We start from the raw sequence: 26,326 nt of genomic DNA, 5'->3' as shown, positions 1-26,326 counted from the left end.
CTATATCGAGAAAAAATAATCGATAATATCGATAATATCGAATTGCAATTGAAATATAGCTGCAATGAATTGTAGCTTAAGAAAGATATCGAAAAAGTTGAAGAAAACGTTGAAATACGGGCTAAAATAATTACGATAAACTGTGCATCTAAGAGATTTTCAGAGCACCTACCGAGTAAAATTAGCATTTTGTTATCGATTATTTGGTTGCGCGTCTGGTTCGAGTGAGGAAATAAAAACGTCATGCGGCGAAGAAGAGCTCAGCCGACGATCGCAAAAGAGAGAACGGCGACGCCGAGAAAAACGCGATCCTGATCGGACACCGATAACCGGTCACGCTATTAAAATGCGTCCGGCCGTATCGCGCTGCACGGTTCGGCATCCCCGAATGAGCGAGTGTAACTTCCGGTAACTTCCGCAACCGGAATCGCGTGGCGAGGATGATCGATGAGATCGCGCAAGGTGAGAGATCGTCGCGGCTCTTCGGACACGAGAAATCCGCGCGGAGATCTACGGCAGCGATGTGCTCATTAATTCTGTCAGATCGCCGAATCTCTGTCGTGTCCATTTGACGAATATGGAAAATACATTCTCGATAAATTGTGACAAATTGTTTCGTTTTAATTTAATATTAAAATATTCTAAAAATATGTCATTTGTATGTGGGAGAAAGAGACCTTGGCAAGATTTGACTTTTATGATTTTTGAAAAATTTACTTCATTTATTTCAACCTACTTGGTAGGCTTTCCTATTCAATTATACATAAGAACACGTGATAAAATTCGTCACACAAATGTGATATATTCACATTCCTCGCATGGCAAAGGTACCATTCGGGGAGTCGGCTTTTAGGATATATATAAAAAATATTCTAGCATTTGTTATATATACATTCGTAAAAAAGAATGAGGAATAAAGCAGCGCAATGCGTACACCGCGTCTCATTTCGCTCGCGCATTAAGTATTCGGAAGAAACGGCAGAAGAGCGATGAGAACTTTAATATTTATAAGTTGACTTTATTACTTTTCCGCTTTTAACGTGTATACTACGGTACGCCGACGGTCGCGGCCGAGCTCCGTTGTAAGTATAATACGAGTTAAAAAAACATTTAACGTCGAAACTTCCGCACCGCTTCGGAACTCTCGCGCACGTCCCCTTTCTGATCCATAACGATTCTCGTAAAGTTAGCTTGGGACGCCTGCATACGGCTTAATCTCGCGATACCGAGCGTGATTTAATCCGCGGAAAAATGAAGAACACGAGATCACCCGAGAGAGAGAGAGAGATCGTCGATCGTGTTTGCCGCGTACATTCCATCTCTCCGATATTTTCCGACCCTTATTCAAATTCACATTCTGTCGTGTACACGCAGCCATTATAAGGAATTATTTTAAGAGAGATATATGGTGAGACTTTTAAGGCAGAGAAATTAGTTTCTTCTATTTAATGTATTTACTCGATATAATATAATTTACATAAAATTGCATTGTGTACATTTTTGACTTAAAACTTATACGAAGCATTGCTTTGGAGAAACGAAGTTACCAGTTTTAGAAACTTGCTTAAAGAGATGAAACATTTGTATTCATAACGACAATAGTTCGACACAAACAACTTCAATATTTATTTGCTACAACATTTAGAGAATTTTATTCGAAAACTTTATAAAATATACTGAAACGGTAGCGGTTAAAATATCGCGTTTAATTTTTTTAATTGAAAATATAGAGCTTACTCTAAGTATAAGCTGTATATTTTAGAAGTAACTTTACAGACGACTTGCGAATTCTATCGCTAATAGATACAATGAGATGAGAATAACGGAAAGCAAATTTACATAAGGCTGTCGATTTAATTTTCGTTTGAATTTTTTGTCGTTTTTGACATTACGATAATCCATTTTATACTTTAATATAATAATAATAATAATAATAATAATAATGCAAACGTAATATGTACAATAAATTGGAATTGAAATGTTGAAATTAAAATCAAATTCGCTAAATAACAAAGAGATAAAAATCAAGTTTATTTCGATGAAGAAATCTATGACAGAAAATTCCAAAGGTTTGCGCAATATATATATTTTGCGCAATATATACAGGGTGTCAAGGCAATCTCTTCCCAAAAAAAGCTTTTGTAATTTACTTCGAGAGCTTTTCAAAACACTATAATAAAGTATTTTTTCATCGAGTACTTTTCGACCAAATAGAAAAAGAAAAAATATGTAATTTGCAATTAATAATTACATATTTTTTTCGAAACAATTATGTGTTTTCTTTACACCAATTGATTCCTTTCATTATTTTGTACAAAAATATTAAGATAAGATAATCCAATAATGAATATTTCATTAGATATTTTATGTTTTATGTAAAAATTATATAAGAAATTATTTCAAGCCTCATAACTCGAAAAGCACTCGCTGAAAAAATACTTTATTATAGTGTTTCGAAAAGCTCTCGAGGTAAGTTGTAAAAGCTTTTTTGGGAAGAGATTGCCCCGACACTCTGCATACATATAATATACATTCTTTATAAAATTAAATTCCAACTCGAGTGCCCCGTTTCATAGGATTCCTCATCGCGCCTTGTGTCTTCTGTCGCGTTTCGAGGTCGGAAATGGGACCGGCAGCATCAAAAGATACGTTGTCACAGTATGTTGACGCGGAGCGTTTCGATTGGACGCGTGTCGCATTAATTACTGCCATTACGCGCGCGTCCGCCGACACGGTCCGTACAAAGGGTGCGCGACGCGGGTTCGCGGCTGCAAACGTGTTCTCCTTATGTACCTGGGAGGGTAGCCCGGGTATACTATAGTCATGCTAAACAACATAGCGCGCCGGATTCGCGCACCGCCGCTGCGAAATGATGATGGCGGCGCGAAGCGGAGCAGAGTTCGGACGTCGGACGCCCGGACGTGCATGAATAATTAATTCGTTCGTTTCGTACGCGGGCCGTCATGTAACTTACTCGCCGTCCGAACATCCTGGAATTTTACAAGTCGTGCGAGAGAACGAGCCGTCGGACACTTCATTTCCTACGTATCGAGCCGTGGCTGCCGCGAAATGCTTGCCAAGATACATTGAAATTTCTAAGAGTACGCGACAGAGTAATAGAATCAAATAAATCGAGTTAAATCTCCGTGGAAGTAAGGTGGAAAGGATTGGTATAAAAAAAAATAAATGATGGGATCAATTGTTGGAAATGCTTTCCGAAGGCATTTCAGAAGCGCATAATGTGTCGCGAGACAGACGGTTGTTTCTTAATCGATGCGTATTTTTTCGGTGCGTATTTCTGATAAACGCACAAAGATTCTAGATTGCGATTTAGGCTCATTTCACTTCGTCGTTGACGTGCGCTGATATCGATATTCAGGCCGCGGTAGATTTCCATGACAACCGGCGATTTGCGTCCAAGATAAAAATATATGGTACCAGCATGGATCGCAATGGACGATCCGTGATATTCCACGAAGCGTATAGGAAAACTGCTACTGTCCTGTTTATTTTGCACTGACAGTTTCGCGCGACAATTTCGCGCAAATAGCGAACGACTTTTCCAAAGGAATTTCGATACGACGTGCGATTTAACATGTAATAACTGCAATCGCAATGTAATATTTTCTCTATAAGTAATATTTTTGCAATATTTAATGCCATACTTAATTTTTGCAAAAATATATATTTTTATCACACATATATATTTCATAATTTTACGTTTGCGCAAACATTATTTCTTTCCCGAATTATAAGATGTATCCAAATCATCTTAGAATTAAGTAGAAGAAATTCGAAAGCCGTCAATTTGCGGTAATTAATAATACTTACGATATATATAATAAAAAATTACGAATCCGAAGAAGAATAGTTGGGTGTTATCGACGTAACCGATTTCGTTCATTGAAAGCTATCCGAGTCTGCGATTAAAATCCCGTAGGCGCAATCGGCCTCTGGTCGGCAAACTTTTTCTCTGTTGGAAAGGGAAGGGAGGAAACGTAGAAGGGGGAGGGAAAGGTAGAAGAGTAGAGAAGTTAATAACAGATTTTCGAGAGGATCTCCCCGGAGTAATTGCGGTAACGCTTCAATTAGCATTTCCGTGATCGCGGCGAAAGCGCGGTCTGACAAAATTCTGGATCGCGGAGCTTAGAAAAGAGGGAGGGTGACCGCGAAAGGAGGAGAAGGGGAGGAGGGAGGGAGAGAAGGGAGTTGATAGTGAAACCGGAAGATGATTCGGACGAACATTAAGCACCGTCGTATCATGCATAATGCACGGGACATCGAGTGCGCCAGCTGCTCTTCCTGAAATATAAGTGCTCTCGTCGGAGAAACGCAACCCCTTTCTCTGTTTCTCCCCATTCAGGAGCTTTTCTTGCTCGCTCTCTCTCTCTCTCTTTCTCTCTTTCCTTTCCCTTTCTTCGCGTCTCTCTTTCTGTCTTACGCGTGATCCTTCGTCCTGGCGCTAAGTACCTTGGGAGATTCAGCAGACGGAAGTGAGACTGAACAGGCCGGATTACGGATTAGGATCAATTTCGAGCAGCGTCTTATCTCGAGACTCGCCCGCGATGTGTATAGTAAATTCGTCTAGAGTGACGCGTGTCAGCTGCCGCGAATGAATCTTGGAATAGCTGCGAGTCGGCTGAGCAGTCGAAAAAAAACGGAGAAGAAGTCGAGAAAATTGAAAACATGATTACGGGAAAATGTTATGGAAGCTGCTGAGGAACTTTTAATATTTTTATCAACGGAGGAGCAATATGAAAAAGTGTTTAATTAACAATATTAATCGATCTCGTTGTTCGCTTTAATATTACACGACTCGTCTCTGAAAAAAAGATTACATCTCGTGGAAAATACCTCGTAATAGGTGCGAAAAAATCTCGAAACAGCGCGCTGTGCAGTTCTTTCAACGTATTCTCTCGAAAGAGAAGGAAGGCGAAGGAACTCGAGCGTTCCACTCGGCTACAAATTTGCACGGGGGGAATTAAATGCGACGGCGACGATAATCGCGGTTGTATGACCAGGTACTCGAAACTTGCCGCTTTCTTTCTCGGGCAAAAAATTCCGTTGGTTCTCGGAGAGAAGCTCGGAAATGTCGCGTCGCACGAACCGCCACCGCGCTGGCGTTCATTATTTCGCGCGTGTAACGGCGGTGTGTTAACTAAAATCGAAGTGATTTTCCGCCGGTGGAGGCTGGCGTTTACCGATCCAGACGAATAAACTATCGGAATATTGAAACGTCCCGTCCGCGTGTGCGCGCGAGGCGAGGTAATCGCTCGCGAATACACGCGCGTGTGAATGCGCGTGTTTATGCACGTCGATGTTTGCGCGTCTGTATGCGTCGGCATAGCCACGCGAAAAGCAATCATCTCGGCCGGACGCAATCAGCTCCCTCCCCTGCTTTCCCCCCCTCGTCCCTCGACGCGACACACAGATGCACGCGGCGATCCCTGTGAGGGCATATGTAAGTCGTTACTCGCGGGACACCCGTTGCATACCGGTGGAGTTAATGTCAAGCTGGGGGGCGGTCGAGAGGGGGATGAAATTGTACTATGTTTCCGCACTGCGCATTTAACGTGCGAAATGTAGCCATTTGAATTTGTTCTTTCAATCTATCGTAAAGTCTGAATCCTGATCGAGGATAATTTATTCTCAGATACAATTACTCTCTTCATCCGAAATAACATTGAATACGATTGCGCGAAAGAAAAGAATGGTTTATCGTTGAATGTACTTTTTCACATTCTACATTCAATTTTCTAATTTAAGATAAAAAATTAAAAACTTGAATAAATTTTTCAAGATAAAATTAAACTATATGTGTACTATACTATATGTACTGTACTATATGTGTATGTTTATATCAGCATTTTTTAAAATAAATGCAAATTAATATTGCAATGATTCTTATAATATAAGATTACGACTTAAAAAATCACAGGTCGCTAATTTAAGGTCACTTAATTCGTATTGACGCGTTATTCCGTAACGTATGATTTAGAGGCAAGGAAAATGCGAGATAATTTCGCCGCGGCAACGAAACACACGCTTCGTCGCCAAACTCTGAATGACGGCAGTTAACCGAAATCAGGCCGAATCGATTATAACGGGCGGATCGTTCCCGCGAAATAGCACGAATCGACAGGAGGTGAGCGGGGGAGCGAGGAGGGTGGCGATGGGCGAGGACAGAGGAAATTTAATGGGAAACTCGATGTCGCTCCGGAGAGGATGGGTCGCAACGAAATGCGTGATGAGAAAAAAAAAACGTGAACGCAGAGAGAAGGAAGAATCAGAAGAGGGAAGATGTGCCTGTAAGGTCGCGGGACTTTCTTTCGTCTCGATTCGTTAATATGAAGTTTCTGTAGGAGTTGCGCGGAAGATCTACCGTCCCGGATGTCACGTCACGGACTTTCAATTTCCGGCACGCGAGAGTCCTGCCGTTTTTCGAGAGGAAGGGAGAAAGAGAAAGAGAAGGAGGGAGAAAGCGAAACTGTGAAAAGTCTCCAGGTATTATAGAGATCGGCGTTGCACAAAGTGATTGTTGGGGGTTGCGAAGATACGAGATGCAAGTCGACAACATCTTCTGAATCTAAGGAATGGAAAAGCGAAGGAACGAAGAAACATCATTTTAATGTTAACGATGCTACTTTTGATATGTACTTCTCTCATTTAATATTTTGTACAAATTTTATGTCGCGCGCCGTGATATTTTGTACAAAGGGTTTGCACAGTCATTTCACGCGAAATATGAAAATGGTGTTTGGAGAACACTGTCTTTATCTTCGATTGTCATCAAAATCGGAAATGACCATGCCCGGGATCTCTCCTTGGGGCGGAAAGACCTAATTTCGCGACTTGGATTACAAATAGTCACCGTTGTACGACATGGAAATTTGAAAGCCACTGTCCGTTAATCAGCGTCTGCGAGAAGAATGATTCTATATGATGTTGAAAATGCACGTGGTATAATATGCATTAATTTATATTAAGGAGATGATTTGTGTCATGTGAGAATATAAAATTTATTTTCAAGTTGACAGACTACAGTCCTAATCGCAAGATAAAAGGATTAGAGAATAGAAAACTTTATACACGTATATTTTCATTCATTTAGAATATTTTTCGATTTCTCAATGTTTCACTTAATTTGTTTATTTTTACTCAATTCGTTTATATAAATATTTCTATTAATTAATATGGAAGAAACTTGATAGGAAATATTATTGCGCAGAAATTTATAATTCGTATGATAAACAATTAAAATTTCTGCTCATTGAATATTGTATAAATGTTATAAATTTTCTAGGATTTCTCGAAAAAATTAAGATTGGTATGTTCTTTTTAAAAAAGAAATTAATTCAAGCAATATATATAATTTAATATAATAACATAATATAAATTATGAGAAAAAATTTCGCAGTTTCGTGCAATAATAAAAGAATTTTGGAAAAACCATAAAAACATTTTCACTCAAAACAATTGTACTTTAATCAATTTTTTATCGTTACCAAATTCACTTCAAAATACGTTCTTTTAATCGATTCTTTTTATTCGGAAGCTGCCGATAGATGAGATATTGGCGGATTATATCGTTCTCGACAAGCTTCTTACATGGATCTATACAACGCGTAATAGAAGTATATAATCGCGTTCATAGACAGAATCTTTCTTTTGTTCTTTTTTTCCGTGAAAATTCTGCGAGACGCAACTCGCCGCCATTGTAACGATTTTAATACGCGTTCTGAAGCAATGGGAACAGTATCGTGGAATAAAATGGGGTAGCACCGTGAGTGTACGGGAAAGATATCGTGTAAGTCAGACTTAAAACTCTCGGCGATGCCTTCGTGAAACAACTTGCATTTTCGCGAACGAGAGGGGACCAGTTTCGAGCTGTCGTTATTTTAGTCGCAGTCTGTATAATTGAAAAACTGGCTACTATTATTACGCGCGAGAAATAAACAAGGAAATTATCCCTCCTCCTAGTCTCGTCGACGCAAGTATGTAATCGCGCTTATTTCGCTCTAAACTCGATCGCGAAAACGACAAATCCGTTTCGTTATTCTCGTACTGCGAACACGCGTCAAGAAAGTGGATTAAAGAGCGGTGACGAGTTAGATATAAAAGTGGATGCAATTTCTCAGTTCGAGCGCAGCGATCCGTTCTCTTTGTGCCGCCGCGATAAAGTAAAAGATGCGCGGGGTTGCGGGATTAAAGAGGCAAATTGAATTTCCCATCGTAATCCTACCGTATAGAGCTCGTTAAGGGTCGACAGTACGCAGTGTCCGCCGCTAACGGCTGTCCTTCCTTTCGACAGAACAGAACGGAGCAGAGTAGAGCAAGATAGAGTGCAATGCGCAGGGCAGGCCGAATCAATTTAATAGACAGCGCATAATCGTCGCCTGATCATTATTCAGTCCGTTCATTAGGTTATCGTGTCCGAACTGGTACGTGATTCGATCATGCGATATCTCGTACACCATCTACACATATAACGGAATAATAAAGGGGTGGGTGGCAGTGGCGTTAGGCACAGGGGATGGTAGGACGTACAGGCTGACCAGTCAATGTTGCACCATCGGTGTATCCGGCTGTGTTCAGCGGCCGATTATTACGCTCGATTGGAGTTAGTTCGCTTAAAAGTGCACTGCTAATAATTGGCCAAAATTGAATATTTATAATTCCAAGGATGTAGAAATGCAAAATATTTGCGAAAAAAATATTTGAAATTTAAATGAGGCAGTAAAATGAATACGTTAAATAGCATAATAAATTTACGTGCCTCTCAAATTCTTTTATGTAATTAATTTATTATTTGACAATATATAATATATATATTTGTAAGATATATATATATATATATATATATATATATATATATTAACGATTTATAATAATCGAATTAATTTATTTTAGTTGTACACAAGGTACACAAGGTAATTTATTTTAGTATACACAAATAAAAATTTATTTATGGGTAATCGATCGATGTCCCATTTATAGGTTCAGAAATTCAGTTCCACGAACTTTTTCTAGATTTTTAATGAATTTTTCGCTGCGCATCAAAACGGCAGCATTCGAAATATCGCGAGATAAGCACGGTTTTCATAAGCATATACGTAGTTATTAATACGAAGAACGAACGATGTACAAAAAAAATCGTTATTTTGTGGATATATACGTGTATGTGTATGTATGGATGTGTGTATTTGAGGTGAACTGATAATGAAAAGAACTCTAAACTCAGTCTGCGCGACTACGACTTTTCTGTGCTCTCAATCCTTGCTAGTCCCGAGAAAGTGGAACGGCTTTCTATCCTGCTTTTCTCTTTCTCTTCCTCCGTCTTTCTCATGTTCGACTACCTCTCTTGTTTTAATCACGGCAGTGCCACAAAGTACGCCATTGTCTTCAGTATCGGTCTGAGAAAGTATCTTCGAAGAGAGAAAGAGAGAGCGAACATGGAGTATGACTAGCATCGTGCCGGATCCAGCGAAGGTAGATTGCGGAAAAATCCGGCTGGGAAAGCGACTCGTTCATCGCCGCCTTGGTCGCACCTGTTCTCCCTTGCTCTAATCCCGCCGCCGGATCGAAGATTAAATTATGGCGCCTTTTTCGGTGAAGTTATTATGAATGCCATTATAACCGAACCATGCGTACGCGCGGTCGTGTCTTTTCGTTGCGTCTCGGACAAAAAACTGGCCCGTGGCGAGCCAAACGTATTTAATAAATTGCCATTGTTTAATAAAAGGATCTTAGCAAAATCTTTTCGAATCAAGAAAGAATAGAACAAAGGCGGAGAACGCAGTTTTAAGAGGCATTGTATGGAGCCTTCATTATTTAAACTGAAACCTTAACTAAGATCACGAAAGATCCCATGAATAAATCCTTCATTCTTCCTTGTTATTTTTATTTAATAAAAATTCAATAAATCTAAATTCTTCTTCTTGGAATTTGAAAGATTTTCAAAGCTGTAAATATATTTATTTACGCCATTCTTTTGACAGATATATCGTGCAAGATGTTTTTTAATTACAAATTAATTGTAATATTTTTATTATTTGTATAACTTTTATATTTTTATAAATTTTTTTTGCAACGTGTGTTGAAATTTTTACAGAAAAAAATCTCTTTTCTCCCTAGTAATTTAGTCATAGTCTGAGTTAAGAAAACTTTTGTAAGATTATACATGACCAAGTCTTGGGAAATCTTATCATCAGTATTCTGCTCTTCTTCAACTCGATGTAATTACTTCGAGATCCTGTGTGTGTTTTACGAAAGGCAAGCTTAGAAATCAAACGCAATAAGGACTGTAAATAGATATCGAACTTAGAGAATAGAAATAAAAAAGAGAAAACAGAAATAGAAATTTTTTAACTTAATAGAATTGATGACTATACGTGTATTAATAATATTGATCGCTACATGAATATTATCATGTCAAATAAAAGATATCAAATCGATATAGGTTTTCTAAAATAAAATATCCCTGGTTATGGGCAGATAAGCTTTATATAGAACAGATATGAATTTAATCCGCTTAGTCAGTTTATTTGTCAGAAGTTTATAATTTGTATATTTGTTGCTCGTTTATGTTAAATTGATTTGTATCGGGAATTTTTTAAGTTCTAAAGTTTTCTTAGTGACTTTCTTTAGTAAATTATATAACATATATAGTAATAATAGCAGAATATCTTTTTTGATAATATTACATATTTGCAGTATATTTTTTAATAATATTATATTTCTGATAATATTAAAAATACTTTAAACAATTTGAAACAATAATTAAAAATAATTAAATAAAAATTTGAATAAAATTATTAAAGCTGTAATTTAATAATAATAATAAGCATAATAAATATCTAGAGATACAAGTTTTTATTTTAACTCTTTAGAAACTAGAGTCCAAAAAGTAATATATCAATTTTGATATGCCTTTTCTCTATTTAATAGTAAGAACAAAAGGAAATATTTTCTGATATGACTTTTAAAATATCTTGTTGGCTCGATCAGATGAAGTGAATATCCCGTTATTGTTTCTCCTCCTTGAGTCGTAAAGAAATGACTTTCAGACCGTGTATAAATGAACGTAATCGAGGTATAGATAGAAAATGTTCCAGTTCTACTGATCACACCGCAAATAACACATGCACGCATTGCTCGTCTGAGGCAGATAAAGAAGAACAGAATGCGATAGAGAAAGAGACAGAGGTAATCGGAATAAAAGGAGTGAGACACACACGGGAAAAACATCAGGAGTGGCGGGCGACCGATGGGATCGTGTTTCGTGGGAACTTGCAAAACGTTTCGTTCTACCGCGAACCGAATTGGTTTGTAATTCCGTTTTATCGGCAACCAAGGGCGGGGGTGAGAGGCTGGAGGATGCGGCGGAGTATTATTGCGTAGAGTCGGGGAGAAAGTGCATCTGCCCCCGTCCAGATGGGAAACTATCGGATTTGAGTTTTCGACCTAATGGAAATACGTTTGGCAACACGCTCGCGCTTTCTCGTTAGATATTAATAATATACATTATAATTCCGATAATCGCAAGATAGAATGTCAGATTGCGTCGATACAGATCACTTTGATATTAAATATCAGAAAGATTTAAAAGATTTAAGTTATATTTATATAAAAGCTCGCATTAGTTTCAGTTTCAATATTTTTCTTCGCCGATTAAATTCCTCGATATCGAACGATTTCAGAATTTTCTTCAAATTTTTAGTTTCTAGAACATACTGTGAAAGATATCAGACGGTGAAATAAATAAGAAAGATATCAGACGGTGAAATAAATAAGAAAGATATCAGACGGTGAAATAAATAATATTATAATTCGGGGTTAGCCTGCTCCGATTATTTTACATATTCATCTCAGTCTTTCAGAACTTTGCTAGATGATTGATGCACGACTCGTTCGACGCTGTTCAAATTCAACGTAAGGACAGAGACATTTATCGTCTTTAAGTGGAATTGGTAACGAAAGCGGATATCTGTTTTCTGTAATCTAAAAAATTCAAATTCGTTCGCGGATCTTGGGAAGGAGGGGTTTCTCTTTTTCGAACATTATCCAGGAGAAAGATATCGAGTTGCGCGAGTATATAGACGGAGACAGTCTTAAGGACAGTGCAGGACTCGGTCCGTGAAGGGGAGGAGGGGACAAAGGGGGTGAAAGAAGCACCGGCGGATCCGGCGTGAGGGTGGGAGAGGACAAGTAATTTCCTTGGCGGAGGCGTGAGGAGCATGCCGAAGGGGCGCGGGGTATCCCGTGCGCGAGAAGGTGGTCCAAACTAAACTAAATAATATTGATGGCCAACGGAAATTGAAAGCCGTTAAGGTCTTCAGCGTTGCGGTGCGAAACGGCGCTGCTGCATAAATAAGACGCTGCATTAGGATTAGACCAGTGTCTCTCAACTCTCCAGCCGCCGCGGAAAACGTTACCGTAATGTCACGCGCGTTTCTGCAGAATTTATCGTTTCCCCGTCCACGCAGACTTCGTCGGAGTCTGCCCCGTCATATACGGTGTGTGCCGATAATATCGAAACGTTTGTTTCGTTATTTTCTCGAACTGATATTACCTCAATTTCCTTCGTTAGAGATATGTCGATTGACGCGGTGATTAATCGTAGCGTTTGACTGGAAATATAGTATCATGTATCAACACGTATACATATATATATATATATATATGTGCATAAATGTTTTTACATAAAAATAATAATATAGTTTGATAATCATTGAAATAGATCATTCTTTTCTCATGTCAAAAAACATTTGGATATTATGAGAAATATGCGAAAAAAATTTAGACATTTTTGATATAATATTAAAATATATATTTTTAATGCAATTATTATATATGAAGAAAAAAACTAATTAAAACACATAACTTGATAAAATAAAAATGCTATTACATGAATATAAAGCTTAAACACAATTTTTGCATATAAAGTTTAATTCTTTCGCATCCATCCTATATTTTTGCATTGAAATCACTTTCGATATTCTCTACAACATTGCACTTAATATTTTGTCTATTTACATTATTATAAAGATTTTACATAATAGTTATCAATATTTTTGAAATTGTAGCTTCTATAAAATTGTTAAATTATAGATGTTCAGATTTCTCACATGTCGAAATCTTTAAATTACTTAGTTATCTTTAAATGAAAATGTTATTTATATGCAAAAAATTAATTAAATTAGTGAATATTAATTACGCTGATAGATTGTATATCTAACTTTTTATGTAAACCATACGTACAGCAGCCAGAAACCGCGTTTCCGTTCCGTTTCGAGTGGACGGTCGATCACCGGAGATGGAGAACGTCCACGAGAGGACTTTTCAAGTGGGGCGGCGCGTATAGAGACACCGAAAGTTGGTCGGAACAAGTCCCGAATTTCCTCATGCAAATTCGACGTAGATGTATGGTGCAAATGCTGAAAAATGGCCGGCTTAAAATATGCGAGAGTGTACCGTCGGCGATAGGTAGAACTCGACCGCACAACACACGTAATAAGCCTCTGCGCGATGTTTCAACGGCTCCTCACCCTCCCGTTGTTTCCTCATTCCATTCTTTTTAAGTCAAGCGACACTCTTTTCCTTCGTGCACACCCTTCCTATCTCGTAATATATTTTCCTTTCACTTACGTATATTTTTAATACTGTCCCTGGCGTGATTTACGCGAGCCGAGAAAACTGATGGCGATGCGTTTAACCTTGGCTTACCTCTCAGAGCAGCGACATATCTCGGCGAATTTTTTAGCGTATATATAGAAAATTTTCTGCTGGTTTCGTATCTTTACGTGAATGTCCATTTAAACAGTTTTTTTCTAACTTATACATACATGTATATAAAAATATGTATAAAAAATATATTTTACATACATATAATAAAATAATATAATGTTTATGTATGCGTTCTAAGCAATATTCTTTAAATTAGACATCAAATTAGACATTAATATAAACGAGAGGAAGAGATATATTTCGTAATTATGTGCACGATTATACTTCTATTTGTTATATCAATATTCATTATTCTAATATTATATGTCAAAGTCGGTGCTTTACAATACATATACTTGGAGTAATCAATTTACAATTAATTACTTCTATGTGCATTATATAATTAATTTTAAAGAGAGCGTCTCTACATATTCTGATCACTGCCGAGGTCTTGTTTGGCCTTTCTCTAGGTTTTCTTTTTTCTCTTCCTTTCCTCTCTTCTTAACAACATGACTTTGCAGTGATGCACTATATGATAACCTCAGCTGCCAAAGAAATCGCACAATCAGTCATTCGAGACATCATTTCGACGCTTGCGTGCCGCTGAAAAGGGAGAAATCTCGCCTTGGCTTCATTATATCGACAATAGCCAGATCTGCGGTCCAAAGTACAATCCTTCTCCCTTTCCATTCTTCATACCCTTCGTCTCCGGAAATCCCCTTTCGCCTCTCGTTTCGCACAGCTTCCTTTCCTTTCCGTCGACTCCCACCTTACTAAACACGCCCGTTTTCTTGAAACCGAAAACCATATACTTCTCGATGCTGCTTGCATCCCATTCTCCTTTTCCTCCTCTTCCGCCCCCCTCGACGAACGGCCGATGCACGTATAATAGCAGCGAAGCCGTGCCATAAAGCGGTACCCCATCATAAAGGCCTCTTCAATCCGTGAACGAGGAGGAAAAGAAGAATCGGAATGAGAATACCGCCTGCCTCCCTATCTAACATTCTCTCTCTCTCCACCTTACCTTGCCCACTATCTCAGTAGCGCACCCTTATTCCGACTTCGCAGACTCTTTTTTTCAATCCTAGATTCCTTCCACTCTTTCGAGATGGCGATGCTCGCTTCGAGGAGGCCGCGAATGTTGTGCGCAAAATGGAACGGTCGGGGACAGGTGGGACGGATAAAATAGGCGAGTGAATAAAAAAGGAAGACAGCGCGGGAAACACAAGGGAATTCTTGATCTTTTAGCAGGCTGACGCTTTTTATTCGCAGGAGGCAGACGTCTCTCTTTCTCTTAATTGTTTCACACTATTCGGCGACTTCTCAGCAATTCTGCGAGTAACATTATTTATACCTGGGAATTTCTTCCCTATCTTTTTCTTCCTCGACTTTAAATTTTAATGAAAAAATTTTGACTTAAAATAAAATATAATTTATTGATCAAAATAGAAGCCGTCTGAATAAATTGTTGTCACCGAGTTACAAATTGATAAATTCTACTTTTATAGAATTCTGGAATTAACGGAACTGCTTGAAAATGTTTTCAACAGCTTGCTGGTTAGTTGGTTGTTAAAACTGGTGCTGGTTATTAAAAACTTCTTTTTGCGAAAGTTATTTTATTGAAGAGATGTATATTTTTATCCTACTTTTTATATACTCATATATCATGTTCATTCGCTAATTTGTATGATGGTTTTTAACATCAAGCAAATTGCGATCTTAAATGTAGATGTATGAATTATTATGATTAGAAAAAAGGAGACGGTAGAAGGCCTTAAAATATCGATTTTTACAAAAACGCAAAGTGCAAAGTGAATAAAAAAGCATAATTAAGTGGTTTCTTTTGATATTAAATGTGTTTAGGAGAGAAAAAAAATTTGTATGAGAGAAGAGAAGGAAAAACGAGAGAGACATATATATATTTTCATATATATATATAGTAAAACATAGCAGAACATATATACACACACACATATATATATATATATATATATATATATATATGTTCTGCTATGTTTTACTATATATATATATATATAGTAAAAGACATGGCAGCACATAAATGCACATTGACGACATCGGCATGGATAACCCGCTTGCGTGAACCGCCGCAACCCTGTCGTTTTCAGTCGCCGCTGTAAAATATCCGGAAAGAATACGTGTAAGGGAAACGAATGGGGCAGTACGAATGGAGGGCGAAAAAGCGCGTACCGTAGATAGGGATCCCCTTACGAACGGCTTATGTTTCAATTTGCTCGGTCGCGAATAAAATTCCGTTTTACGAGGCGTCAAAATGCCACAATCTAAAATGCCAGAATCCCTTTGCCGGGCCCTTCGCTAATCGACTTGTCCTTGACATATTCACGTTACAACTTTTGTCTTTCAACCCTAATCTCTCTTAAGAGGGATGGCATCTTTCTGGTTTGTTTTAGAAGTGTATATATAAATGTGTATATAAATAAAATATATATAAAATTTTAATTTTTTTTTATTTAACTTTTAATATTTTGGCAAGTGTGTATTTTTTTAATTAAAATTAATTAAATAAGTAATTAAAGCATTTTTGTAATTAAAATTAATTAAATAAGTGTGTATTTTTAGAATTAAAATTAATTAAATAAATTCCTTCGAATTCCTAATCAAATAAAATCCAATTAAAATTAATTGAAAAGTTGTACTATTTGTTTGTATTTTTTAATATTCGCTAAAATTCTTGAAATCTTAATATTAATTTTTTTCACATTGTATTGATAGTGAAATCCGGTGTGTTAAAATTATTATATCGCTTTCTGCCGCGAAATAGCCGAAAAACATCAAAATTATCTTCTACCAAAGACATCCGGCGATCGACACAAAATACTTTTGTTTCTTGATGATTATAGGTGCGTTCGTCTCTTCGAATCTACCCTTTCGTATTCTGCTTTGATATTTCTTGCGCTTTCTTCCTGAAGTAGATGCAGACACCATAAATCTTGAGAGAAACAGTCAGTCAGTCCGCCCGAGGAATCGTCGTATTCTTTTCCTATTCGTACTACTCTTCCTCCATTTTCCCTTTTTTTTTTACGAGAGATAAAGAATCGATGGAAACTCGAATTCAATGAGGAGGGATGGATAGGAGCCGACGAAGGAGGGATGGATAGGAGCAGAGGCGCGAGGCAGACGGAAAGATGAGCTTGTACGAATCGCAGAGACAAAGGGAGAGAGGATAGAAAGGGAAGGAAATGTATATAGCCGGTCGATCCTACATTTTGCAATTCCAATCCCCGCGCTGTAACGCTGCATTGTCTCGATTGCGGCGAACGGTAGAAGCGTTTTCGTCGCGATCTACCTGCTTCGTCGCTTTGACGTCGCCATCGGATCGCGATTAATCGCGCGCCGTTTGCGTTTTGCAGTTAATCGCCTCGTGAATGGTATGCGTACGTACGTGTGTGCCGACAGCGATTCTGTAACTCGCAAACTTGTAATTGACGAGCTGTAATTGAAAAGCTGAGGGAAAAGGGTGTAACTGCCACAAACTATAACATCGGGAAAAGGAAGAGGAAAAGTTATCCAATGATTTGATGCGCGACGAACATTAAGGGTAATACTGGCGAATGTTGTAAAATCTAATTAAGATTAGCATTGATGATTTAATTTTTGTTTCAATGTCTTATATTTGGCATTTAAATCGATTTTTTTATTCGACAAAATAAAAAACTCGTTCTTCATCATTTGATTTCGCGGAATATATAAAATCTATGCATTCCAATCATTATATTATATTTATTTTTCATGCATATTGATTCGATTTTTTAAAACTGCATCATGAAAACGTTATTAATTTTGCTGCTACATCTCGAGATATAATCCTGTGTATAAGACAGTCGTATCGGTAATTAGTGCCGATTCATTTGCCAAAGCAACGGACTAGACCGTTCTCAATTTAATTTCGATGGTGCTTTTGCGCGCGCACAATTCTAAGAAAATTACTTCTATCCCTAAGAAGAATCTCAAACGAGCGATAAACCACTGAGGTAGTAAGCAACTTAAGCTTTTCCACGCTTTATCAGTCAGCTATTGTAAAATTTTATGTACTCAAAGTTGCAGTATTGAGATTTAGTTGTGCAACTAAAAACGATATAAAAATGAAAATTAAAAACGTAATAAAAATTTATATAATTTAAATAGTATTTGCAAATTAATGATAATTAAGATAATTTTTATAATTAATAATAAACATACGATTAACACGTATATAAATATCTAGAACGTTTTGAAATTATGAAGTCGGAAAATGTGCTTTTATTTATTTTCTAAACAATATAACTCGTATAATCTTTCTAATATGGTAAAAAATCAAACTTATGCAAACAACCTGCGTGCATAATTTACAGTATAACGACGTATGAATTTCAGCGATTCGCGAGTCAGCGAGTGATCCCGAGTTGCGTTGAAATAACCATTAACTGGGTCGGAAATACAATGCTCGTCAGTTACATTCGCAGAATTGTTCTGTGGCGAGTCACGCGGCCGACCTCATGTCAAACGCGTTTAAAGACCCTCCATTTTTCCCGTCTTTAGATCCATACGAATCTCGGTTAGCTTACCTTGAATTAGCATATATTCTCGTGTCCCTTTCTAAAGTTCCGAGTCCTTTTTTCCACAATCGACGGAAAAGGAAAAAAGTACAAGAAAATTGCGTGTTAAAAAACAAGTGCACGCTCGAGAAATACAAGTGGTATAAAAGTTGGCGCGAAATATGCCAGGCATCTATATGTATATTGTTTCGCGCTTCTTCCTTGCATTTTTACACATCGCATTCTTGATCCGGGGCAAATTTACGCAAAACGTGCACTATTATATCGGGATCATTTGAATATGCGGAAAGTTCAACGAGCAAAGTTTTGAGAAGCGTTAAGAAAACCTAGTTTCATTCCGCGTGTTCGGTGCAGCGTAAACGATTAATGGCAAGAAACGTGAATCAATTTTCTAAGAAGGAAACGTTGCTCTTTTTGACCTAGGTTACCGACGCGATATCGATCGTCCACCGAACAGCAGAGGAGGGACCAATTAAGGATACTACCCCATTTCCACAGCTGCGAGTCGAGATATACTCTCGCGCTTACTTCATGAAATACTTCTTTAACTCCCGCACAAGCGCTGCCTTGGCGTCAAACACTTGTCGCTTCATGATTCAGGAGCTATCCGGAAGACGGGAAAGAAACGGAGAAAGAAGAGGCGGCGAGGATGGGACGACGACTGAAGACGACGAGAGAAGAGCGACGTTGAAGAAGCAGGAGGAAGGGTAAAATGTCGAGGGGAAAGTTGAACGAGAAGAGACGAGGGAAGAGAGGAGCGACAGAGAACCGAGAGATAGATCTCGAAGGGCAGACCGAGATGGGGAGCAACGCCGAGGGAGGGCGCATGAGGAGGGATGGAAGGCGTCGGTGCATGCGCAAGAATTTCACACGTGAGCCCGCGAATCCGCGAGAGAGGTTTGCTTCGAGCGCGAGACTTCCTGCCGTTTCAGTGTCGTGCGCGATTCCGTACGCGGCGCTTGTGCGAAGCGACGACTGTGCCAGGACTCGTCCCGATAGATCGACGTTGGCACCGTTTCAATCGGGAATCGCGAGAGAATCCGCACTCGTAGCCTGGCCATGATCGAGTATTCCTCCCAGTCTCCCGATGGAAACTCTGCGAGTCCGATGATCGATCGGAGGATCGAATTACAAGCAGCCACGAGGAGCAGCGAGGCGACTGATCATGGAAATCGCGACGCGTAATCGGCGTAAAGATAGTCGTCATATCGGTAATCGCTCGCGCGGGATAATTCGACGGATGACGTCGAAATGACGGGGATGTAAAATTGAAACCGTTTGGCAGCTGAGAGAGAAATTAGTCTACGGATAGGCTGAAGCACAGATTCTCCCTAGACTCGGAGGCTTGTCACTCATTCTACCGCGAAACAGAAGCTCGTGCCGCGATAGAGCCACGCGATAGTAAATCACAAGGTGGCAGGTTTTCGCGCGCGGCTGTCAGGTGGAAACGCCGCTCCACTTCGCTCCGACTGACAACAGCTTTCTTCAGCACGTCACGGCAGACAGGCAGAGTTTTCGCGAAGCGTCGCGTCGAGACGACTCCGCGCGAGAATCTGTCGTCATTTCCATTATCGTCATCATTCTAAGGACGATAGCAGAAGTCGGCCACTTCGCCATCGATCTGACGTAACTCTCGCCGATTAGCCATAAATAACCACCACTACTCTTTGGCGTGTAGCACCCGGTGAGTACCCGGTGTGTTGCCACGGTGGAATCCCGCTCGTAATGACTCGTAATTGCGCGGAGGAGGAGCCGACGTCGTGCTGGAACGATTTAAGGGACACCTAGCAGCGCCACCCGCGCCCTTCGCTATAATGATTAGATGCACGCGACTACGAGGATTACCTGGTTGAGGTGGAGGATCGAGAGACGCGAGGGTGTATGACCACCGGCTGAAATCTGAATACGTGAGTGGTCGACCGCGACCTCGACGAACTCTGGTCTCTTCTACCGAAACGATCCGACGACTGATCGTTAACACTCGCCCGGACGCAGATCAGCGATTCACGGCGTATTCGATCGAAGGAAGGATTCAATTGGAAGGTAAGGGTCAATTTCACGAGGGCGATTATAATCGAGAGCGATTATCCTCCATTCTTCGCTTTTGTTCCACTTCTTTTTCCCCTCCCATGCGTCTCGTTTGTTCTACGACACGTAATCGATAAAATAACGGCGACATTAGGATAAGAATAAAGTTAAAGTATTTTCAAGCGTGAAGCTACATATAATAATGTTCTTTTAATGTTTATTCATCAACTATATTTAAATTTAACTAATCTATACGTATACAAAATTATAAAAAATACGATTCATACATTGTATTATTCGAAAATATTCAATTGTGTTGAATTCCCTCTCTCTCTCTCTCTCTCTCTCTCTAAATTTATATCATAATGTATATCTCGTTTTACTCCAATTCTGATGAGTTCAAATTTTCATGCTTCAATAAAATGATGTTTATATTCGCGTTGATGAAAACAGAACTAGTGACATGTATTATACGAGAGAAAGTCATTAAAGTATGTCACAAATGGTTATTGTAAAATAAAATAAAAAGATTCTGTCTACTATATATATGTACATATATGAAACGAAGTCACATTAATTAAGTGTCACGCATGGAAATAGAATAAATTTTAGCTTCTAGATTGTGGCAGCGGTTGTTGACACGATCCAATAATCAATCAATAACCATTTGTGACGCACTTAATGACTTTCCCTCGTATTTTTGAAAATTTAATTCAGCGAAATTATAGCGGTTTTGATCTCGCTGGTCGGCTCCCGCCGTTCTTTCATCTGTCGCGTGTTCGTGCGGGATGCGGTCGCGCATCATTTCTCTTAATGCCCGTCGACGATCCGTAAATCCCGCTGAAAAACGCATCCACTCTCGGTGCTTCGCGTTTCTTCCTCGCACCGGTACTCGGTGCTCGCTCTCCATTTCCCGCGGGCTTTAACGACGTACGAGTGGCTCGCGGGGTTTTTATCCCAACGGTCTAACGAGCTCGATTACGCTCATTACGGATTTCATTCGCGATAGTAGCGAATGGTTGTTAGGGATCATCGTGTTGCACCGTCGATTCTCCCTTATGAGAACCGCGGCCGCGCAAGTGTGACAAAAATAAAAGAAAGATATATAGAAAGAAAAAGAGAATGTCGATGGGGGACTCTCTCAGAGAGAGGGTAATGAAATTTTTAAGAAATCAGGGATTCTCGGTGGAAAACGTTACTCGGGAAATGTAATTCGGAACTCACGCTTCGCTCAAATTAAGTAATGGAATGTAATTTGCACTTTTGTTCTTCATTGAGGCATTCTTTTTACTCATTATTCTTTCGCTTATTTTAATTAGATGTAAAATGGAAACGATTTCATATAATATTGACCGTTATATGAATATTACATCTCATGTGTGTGTGTGTGTGTGTGTGTGTGTGTAGGATGATATTAAAATTATTAAATATTCAAATGTATCTTACATATATATAATAAATTTTGAATTATGCGATCCGCGTAAATATTATTTTATTTTTCAACTAATAAAATAATTAATTGAAAATTAAATGTACCATGTATAAGTGAAAATAATTAAAATAATACAAAAAGTTTAATAACGAGCAGATTTTTTAGTTAATCATGATGCATGGCGTGAATGGCGTGGTGAAATCTCGTTGATATTAAAATCTAAGTCGTTGCTTACCGATGAATATAAAAAGTACATGGGTGTGGAAGCTTGGATTAATAAGAATCTTTCGTGAGAAGTACATTCGACGCGAAAGCCACGTTTTCAGCATCCTTCGGCCGCATTCATCCTTCAGCTAACAGGCTTCATTACTCTCATTGAATTTCGTTGAAAGTCGTTATATATCTTGCACGAATAGTCGAAATCCGCTCGTCGTAATGAAATAAAATCGTATTCCTTGTGCATTGCATTTTAATAAAAATCGCTGCATTTTGGGAGAAATAAATTCTGTACTTGCAAACTTTTTCCATAAAAAAATATACAGAAAATATTACTTTTAAAGAATCAATAAATTACTTATCATAAACTATAAAAATATATGTATATGCGATTTAAAATAATGTACAAGTATGTACACAAAATTATTTTGAGTATATAATTTATACCGAGACGAAGAGAGAGAGAGAGAGAGAGAGAGAGAGAGAGAGAGAGAGAGAGAGAGAGAGAGAGAGAGAGAGAGAGAGAGAGAGAGAGAGAGCAAGTTACTCGTGCTATTACAAAGTTCACTACGATTCAACGAATGTTCGCTTCGAGGCTCGACGACCCTTGTAACGTGTCTGGCTTTTAGGGCGTAATGGACACGTCACCAACGTTAAGCATCGGCGGTTCGAGGGCCAGGGCGGCCCTTTTGACCACCAGTGGCACCGGAACCGGTAGCACCGATAGACGGGTCGTCTTTTTAGCAAGTCAACCATCGGTCGGCAGCAGTCACGAGACCAAAACTTGGCCTCACCATTGGTCACCGCACACGGTATGTAGCTTGTCATTAAAAGCTTGTATCTCGGTTAAGTAATATAAGATTTATTGACAGTATTTTCAAATTTGAAATTGTTTCAACTCTAAGAGTACAATCTGCATACTTTCTCAGTTTAATCTGGCAATGAATATTATAATGAATATTATAATATCTTCGAAAAAAATTATTATTCTATTTTTTATTAAGAAATTTTTATAAGGACATATTTGAAAGTCATATTACATAATCAATTTACTCGTATAATATATTTCTATATATTCTTTATATTCTTTTTTATATTTCATGTATCAAATTTCAATTTTCACGAAAGCTGGTTTAATCCCATAGAATGAGGAATTTCTGATCTTTTTAATTATATCATTCCATTTTATACTCGTCAATTCTACCTTGATATTGTCTCGATGAGATTTGCAACTTTTTTTACCGTCCATTTTCATCGCCGGCTTCTGTTTGTCTCTTTCACAAGGTGCAATCATTGTTGTGCGTTGGCGAAACGAATAACAAGTAATGCGCTAATGAAGCAATCAGAGAACACGTGGAGATTTAATTATAGCGGAGGTCCGCGTTACGAGCCAGAGAGCGAAATTACTCCGTTGAGAATAACGAGAGATCGATTCGCGCGAGCTATTCGGACTTTTACGACATGCGGAATTATGCCGCGACGCATATAGGTCGGTACAGCACAATCGAAATTAAAATGGCCTGGCCCCATCGATGCCAACCATCGGGACCGACATAAGCATCGCACAATGCTGTGACGCACGGAAATATCTATACGATGCGTCGGTATTCGCGCGACGACAGCTGACAATTCTCGAAATAATTAATGCACGGAGATTGACGAAGCGCCGAAATAAATAATACGAAATTGAACCGTCGGTAGTCAACCTGTCGTTTGAGCGCTTCCAAATCTGAAATAGCGATCCACATAATAAGAGATTTGCTTTGTAGGAAATATAATAACGTTGAGAGAAATTAATCATTTTTTCACAAATCATATAAAATAGAAACAAGCATATTTTGACTCATAAATTGTGTCCATAAATATCTTTATTTAAAATATTAATATAATTTTTCACGGATCGATATAAATTTCCTTTATCATAAAGGAATGAAAAATAAAAGATTAGATTAGACTTATTTTTTTTCTTTAATACACGATTTAATTAGACTTAAAGATACAGTTTAATATTTAAAGCATCGGAATCTAAACTTTGCTCTTCCTCTCTAATTTATCTCAAGTGGAATTACTTTTTATTTTTTTCGAATAAATATTTACGGAATAATTAATCTGCTGATTTTCAAACATTGGGTCTTGAAGAATATTAATTGCACGAATATACACAACATAATATCTTAAATATTTCATTTAAAGATAATTCTACCAAATATCCAAGATATTCCATAACTTTTTAAAGAAATAAAAACTAGCATAAGCAGTATTAGTTTCACCGGTGTGTCGTTTGCTTTGCTCGATGTTCAGATTCCGAGAGAAACAAATTTTTTTATTCAGGCAAATATTAAAAAGCGACGACAGGCGAGAGCGAATCGGGCCGGTCCAGGCTGGGTTGGCGTGAAAATGAATCGACCAGATTCAATTCCTATGCATTTAGCGCATTGACTGTTATCGGCCGTGTCGGCCGGCCTGACGACGATACGGGCTCGCTTTGGCATTGTGATTCCCCCTTTGCTGGACCACGCGGGAATCTCTCTCTCTCTCTCTTTCTCTCTCTCTTCCCTCCGGCGCGTACAGAGTGGAGCGAATAACCTCTCGCACATGCGGAATTCTGAATTCCGTTCGTCACCCGCACGTATTCGCGTGGCGCGTGCACGCGAGGGCCATATGCGGGATATACAGCGGGATTGTATAGCGGGACCAGAGAGGAAGCATGACGGGAGAAGAGACGACACGCGGATGGACGGGGCCCCGGAGGGCGTCGGGGGATATTTCGGAGGAGTTCGGTACACGCGGATAGCACGGTTATTAATTTAACGGCGATGGATACGGGCTTGTGAGAGACTCCCGTTTCGGCTCGCCTCCGTATGCCGCTACATACATATCGGCGGGTTATACATATACATACGCACGTGCGTGGCAGGGCATGAGCGAAGATTCGGCGCGATACACGGATTGCGGATATTATTGAGACAACTTAGGGGTTAATTCGCAGTAAATTGTATTTTCGCGACGTGATGTTAACGCTACCGGATGACGAATCGAAAATGACGTTACGATTATCCTTATCATCATTCGCGGTTGATATATTTCATGGCGCAGCTTGGACAACTCGAAACGATTTTCGATACGAAAACTCCGTTACGACGACGCCGTGATTAATTGCGAAATCCGTTATTGGTTTCGCGACTTCTGAACATTTTATACTCGCTAGTGCAGAGACGTATCGGATCCGGTCGATCATTCTCGTCAAGTCGTGAATCTAATTTTGGTTTCACCATACCGTACCTTTCAGTTTAGTCGATACTAATTAACCAGCTGTAACTTGATTCTAACTGGGATTCTCTCCACTATGTTCATCTACGCTATCGATTTTGAAATAAAAATGAAATCTTGTTATCTTAATATCGTAGACTAATTTATTACTAGATTCGATGATACATGTACAGATAAAAAATTGAAAAAAAAGCAAGAGGATCTAGGGGTTACTTTCTCCCTTCTCTTTCTCTACATGCGAAAAGTAAAAAGATGATACCGAAAGAGCGCAATTGTCCGAGTGCATTCTTCGCTAAAAATATTAACGAAGGATAAAAAGATCTGCAGAGAACGTGTTTAAAGTAAATGGCGTTTTTTAAGCGTGACCACGGGTTCTCCAAAGAGGAGAAAAGCTCCGCGAACGAGCGCTATCGTCGCGGTGACGGGGTGCGGATGACAATTTGATATCCGGGAAATGCGAGGTGGTCAGTAAGGATCTCGTTACTCCGTTCACAATGTACGTCATCGTCCGTATAGGAGGTCAATCTTGGCCGTGCGTGTGGCTTTTACGAGGAGAGGCCCCATTCCCTCCGGACCGGGCATCGGCCGCGATCTCCCCCGCTTAACTCCAATGGGGAACGGGGCAAGGGGCAGGATGGGATGCATTTGCATAGTTATTCAGCCGCGCCGGATGAAAGTCGTTACGGCCTTCGAGAATTTCACCGCCGAAATTATCGACCACCACCCCCGCGCGGTTGCGCCTTTCATTCGCGCGCCGTGTTTCTGTCGCGACGTATGTAAAAGGCGGCAAGTGCCCCGATCATAAATCGACGGCTGATTCTAACCCTTTCAGACCGCCCGGTCTATATTTACGAAGAGAGAACTCCGAAGCTTTTATCCAAGTGCTTTTCACGGAGATGATAGGTTATTTCGAAATTTCAGGAGAATTTCTAGCTGAATTTCACTTTTGAAATCTGAACTGCACTTATCATAATGCTCCGAACGATGGAATTTTTTATACTCTACGTACTGTTTGAAATAATTTTTTACAATAATTCCGGCAAACAATAAACTATAAAATATGTAAAAAAACATCAGA

General features: G+C 39.1%; 1 protein-coding gene across 1 annotated transcript in view; it reads left to right on the top strand.

The window, feature by feature from the left end:
* The first annotated feature begins 18,892 nt into the window (after nt 1-18,892).
* LOC105252237 (zeta-sarcoglycan) overlaps nt 18,893-26,326 on the top strand; it is a 191,510-nt gene continuing 184,076 nt past the window's right edge. Inside the window, exons 1-2 of the mRNA XM_011259538.3 lie at nt 18,893-20,345; nt 22,608-22,790. Coding sequence (XP_011257840.1) covers nt 22,614-22,790 — 177 coding nt within the window. The 5' untranslated portion in view covers nt 18,893-20,345; nt 22,608-22,613. The remainder of the gene's footprint in view (nt 20,346-22,607; nt 22,791-26,326) is intronic.

Source organism: Camponotus floridanus, unplaced genomic scaffold, assembly GCF_003227725.1.
Source record: "Camponotus floridanus strain SB8 unplaced genomic scaffold, Cflo_v7.5 scaffold27, whole genome shotgun sequence".
In the NCBI taxonomy this organism is placed as follows: Eukaryota; Metazoa; Arthropoda; class Insecta; order Hymenoptera; family Formicidae; genus Camponotus; species Camponotus floridanus.
The sequence above is the reverse complement of the archived record's forward strand: the minus strand, read 5'-3'. Positions and strand labels throughout refer to the sequence as shown.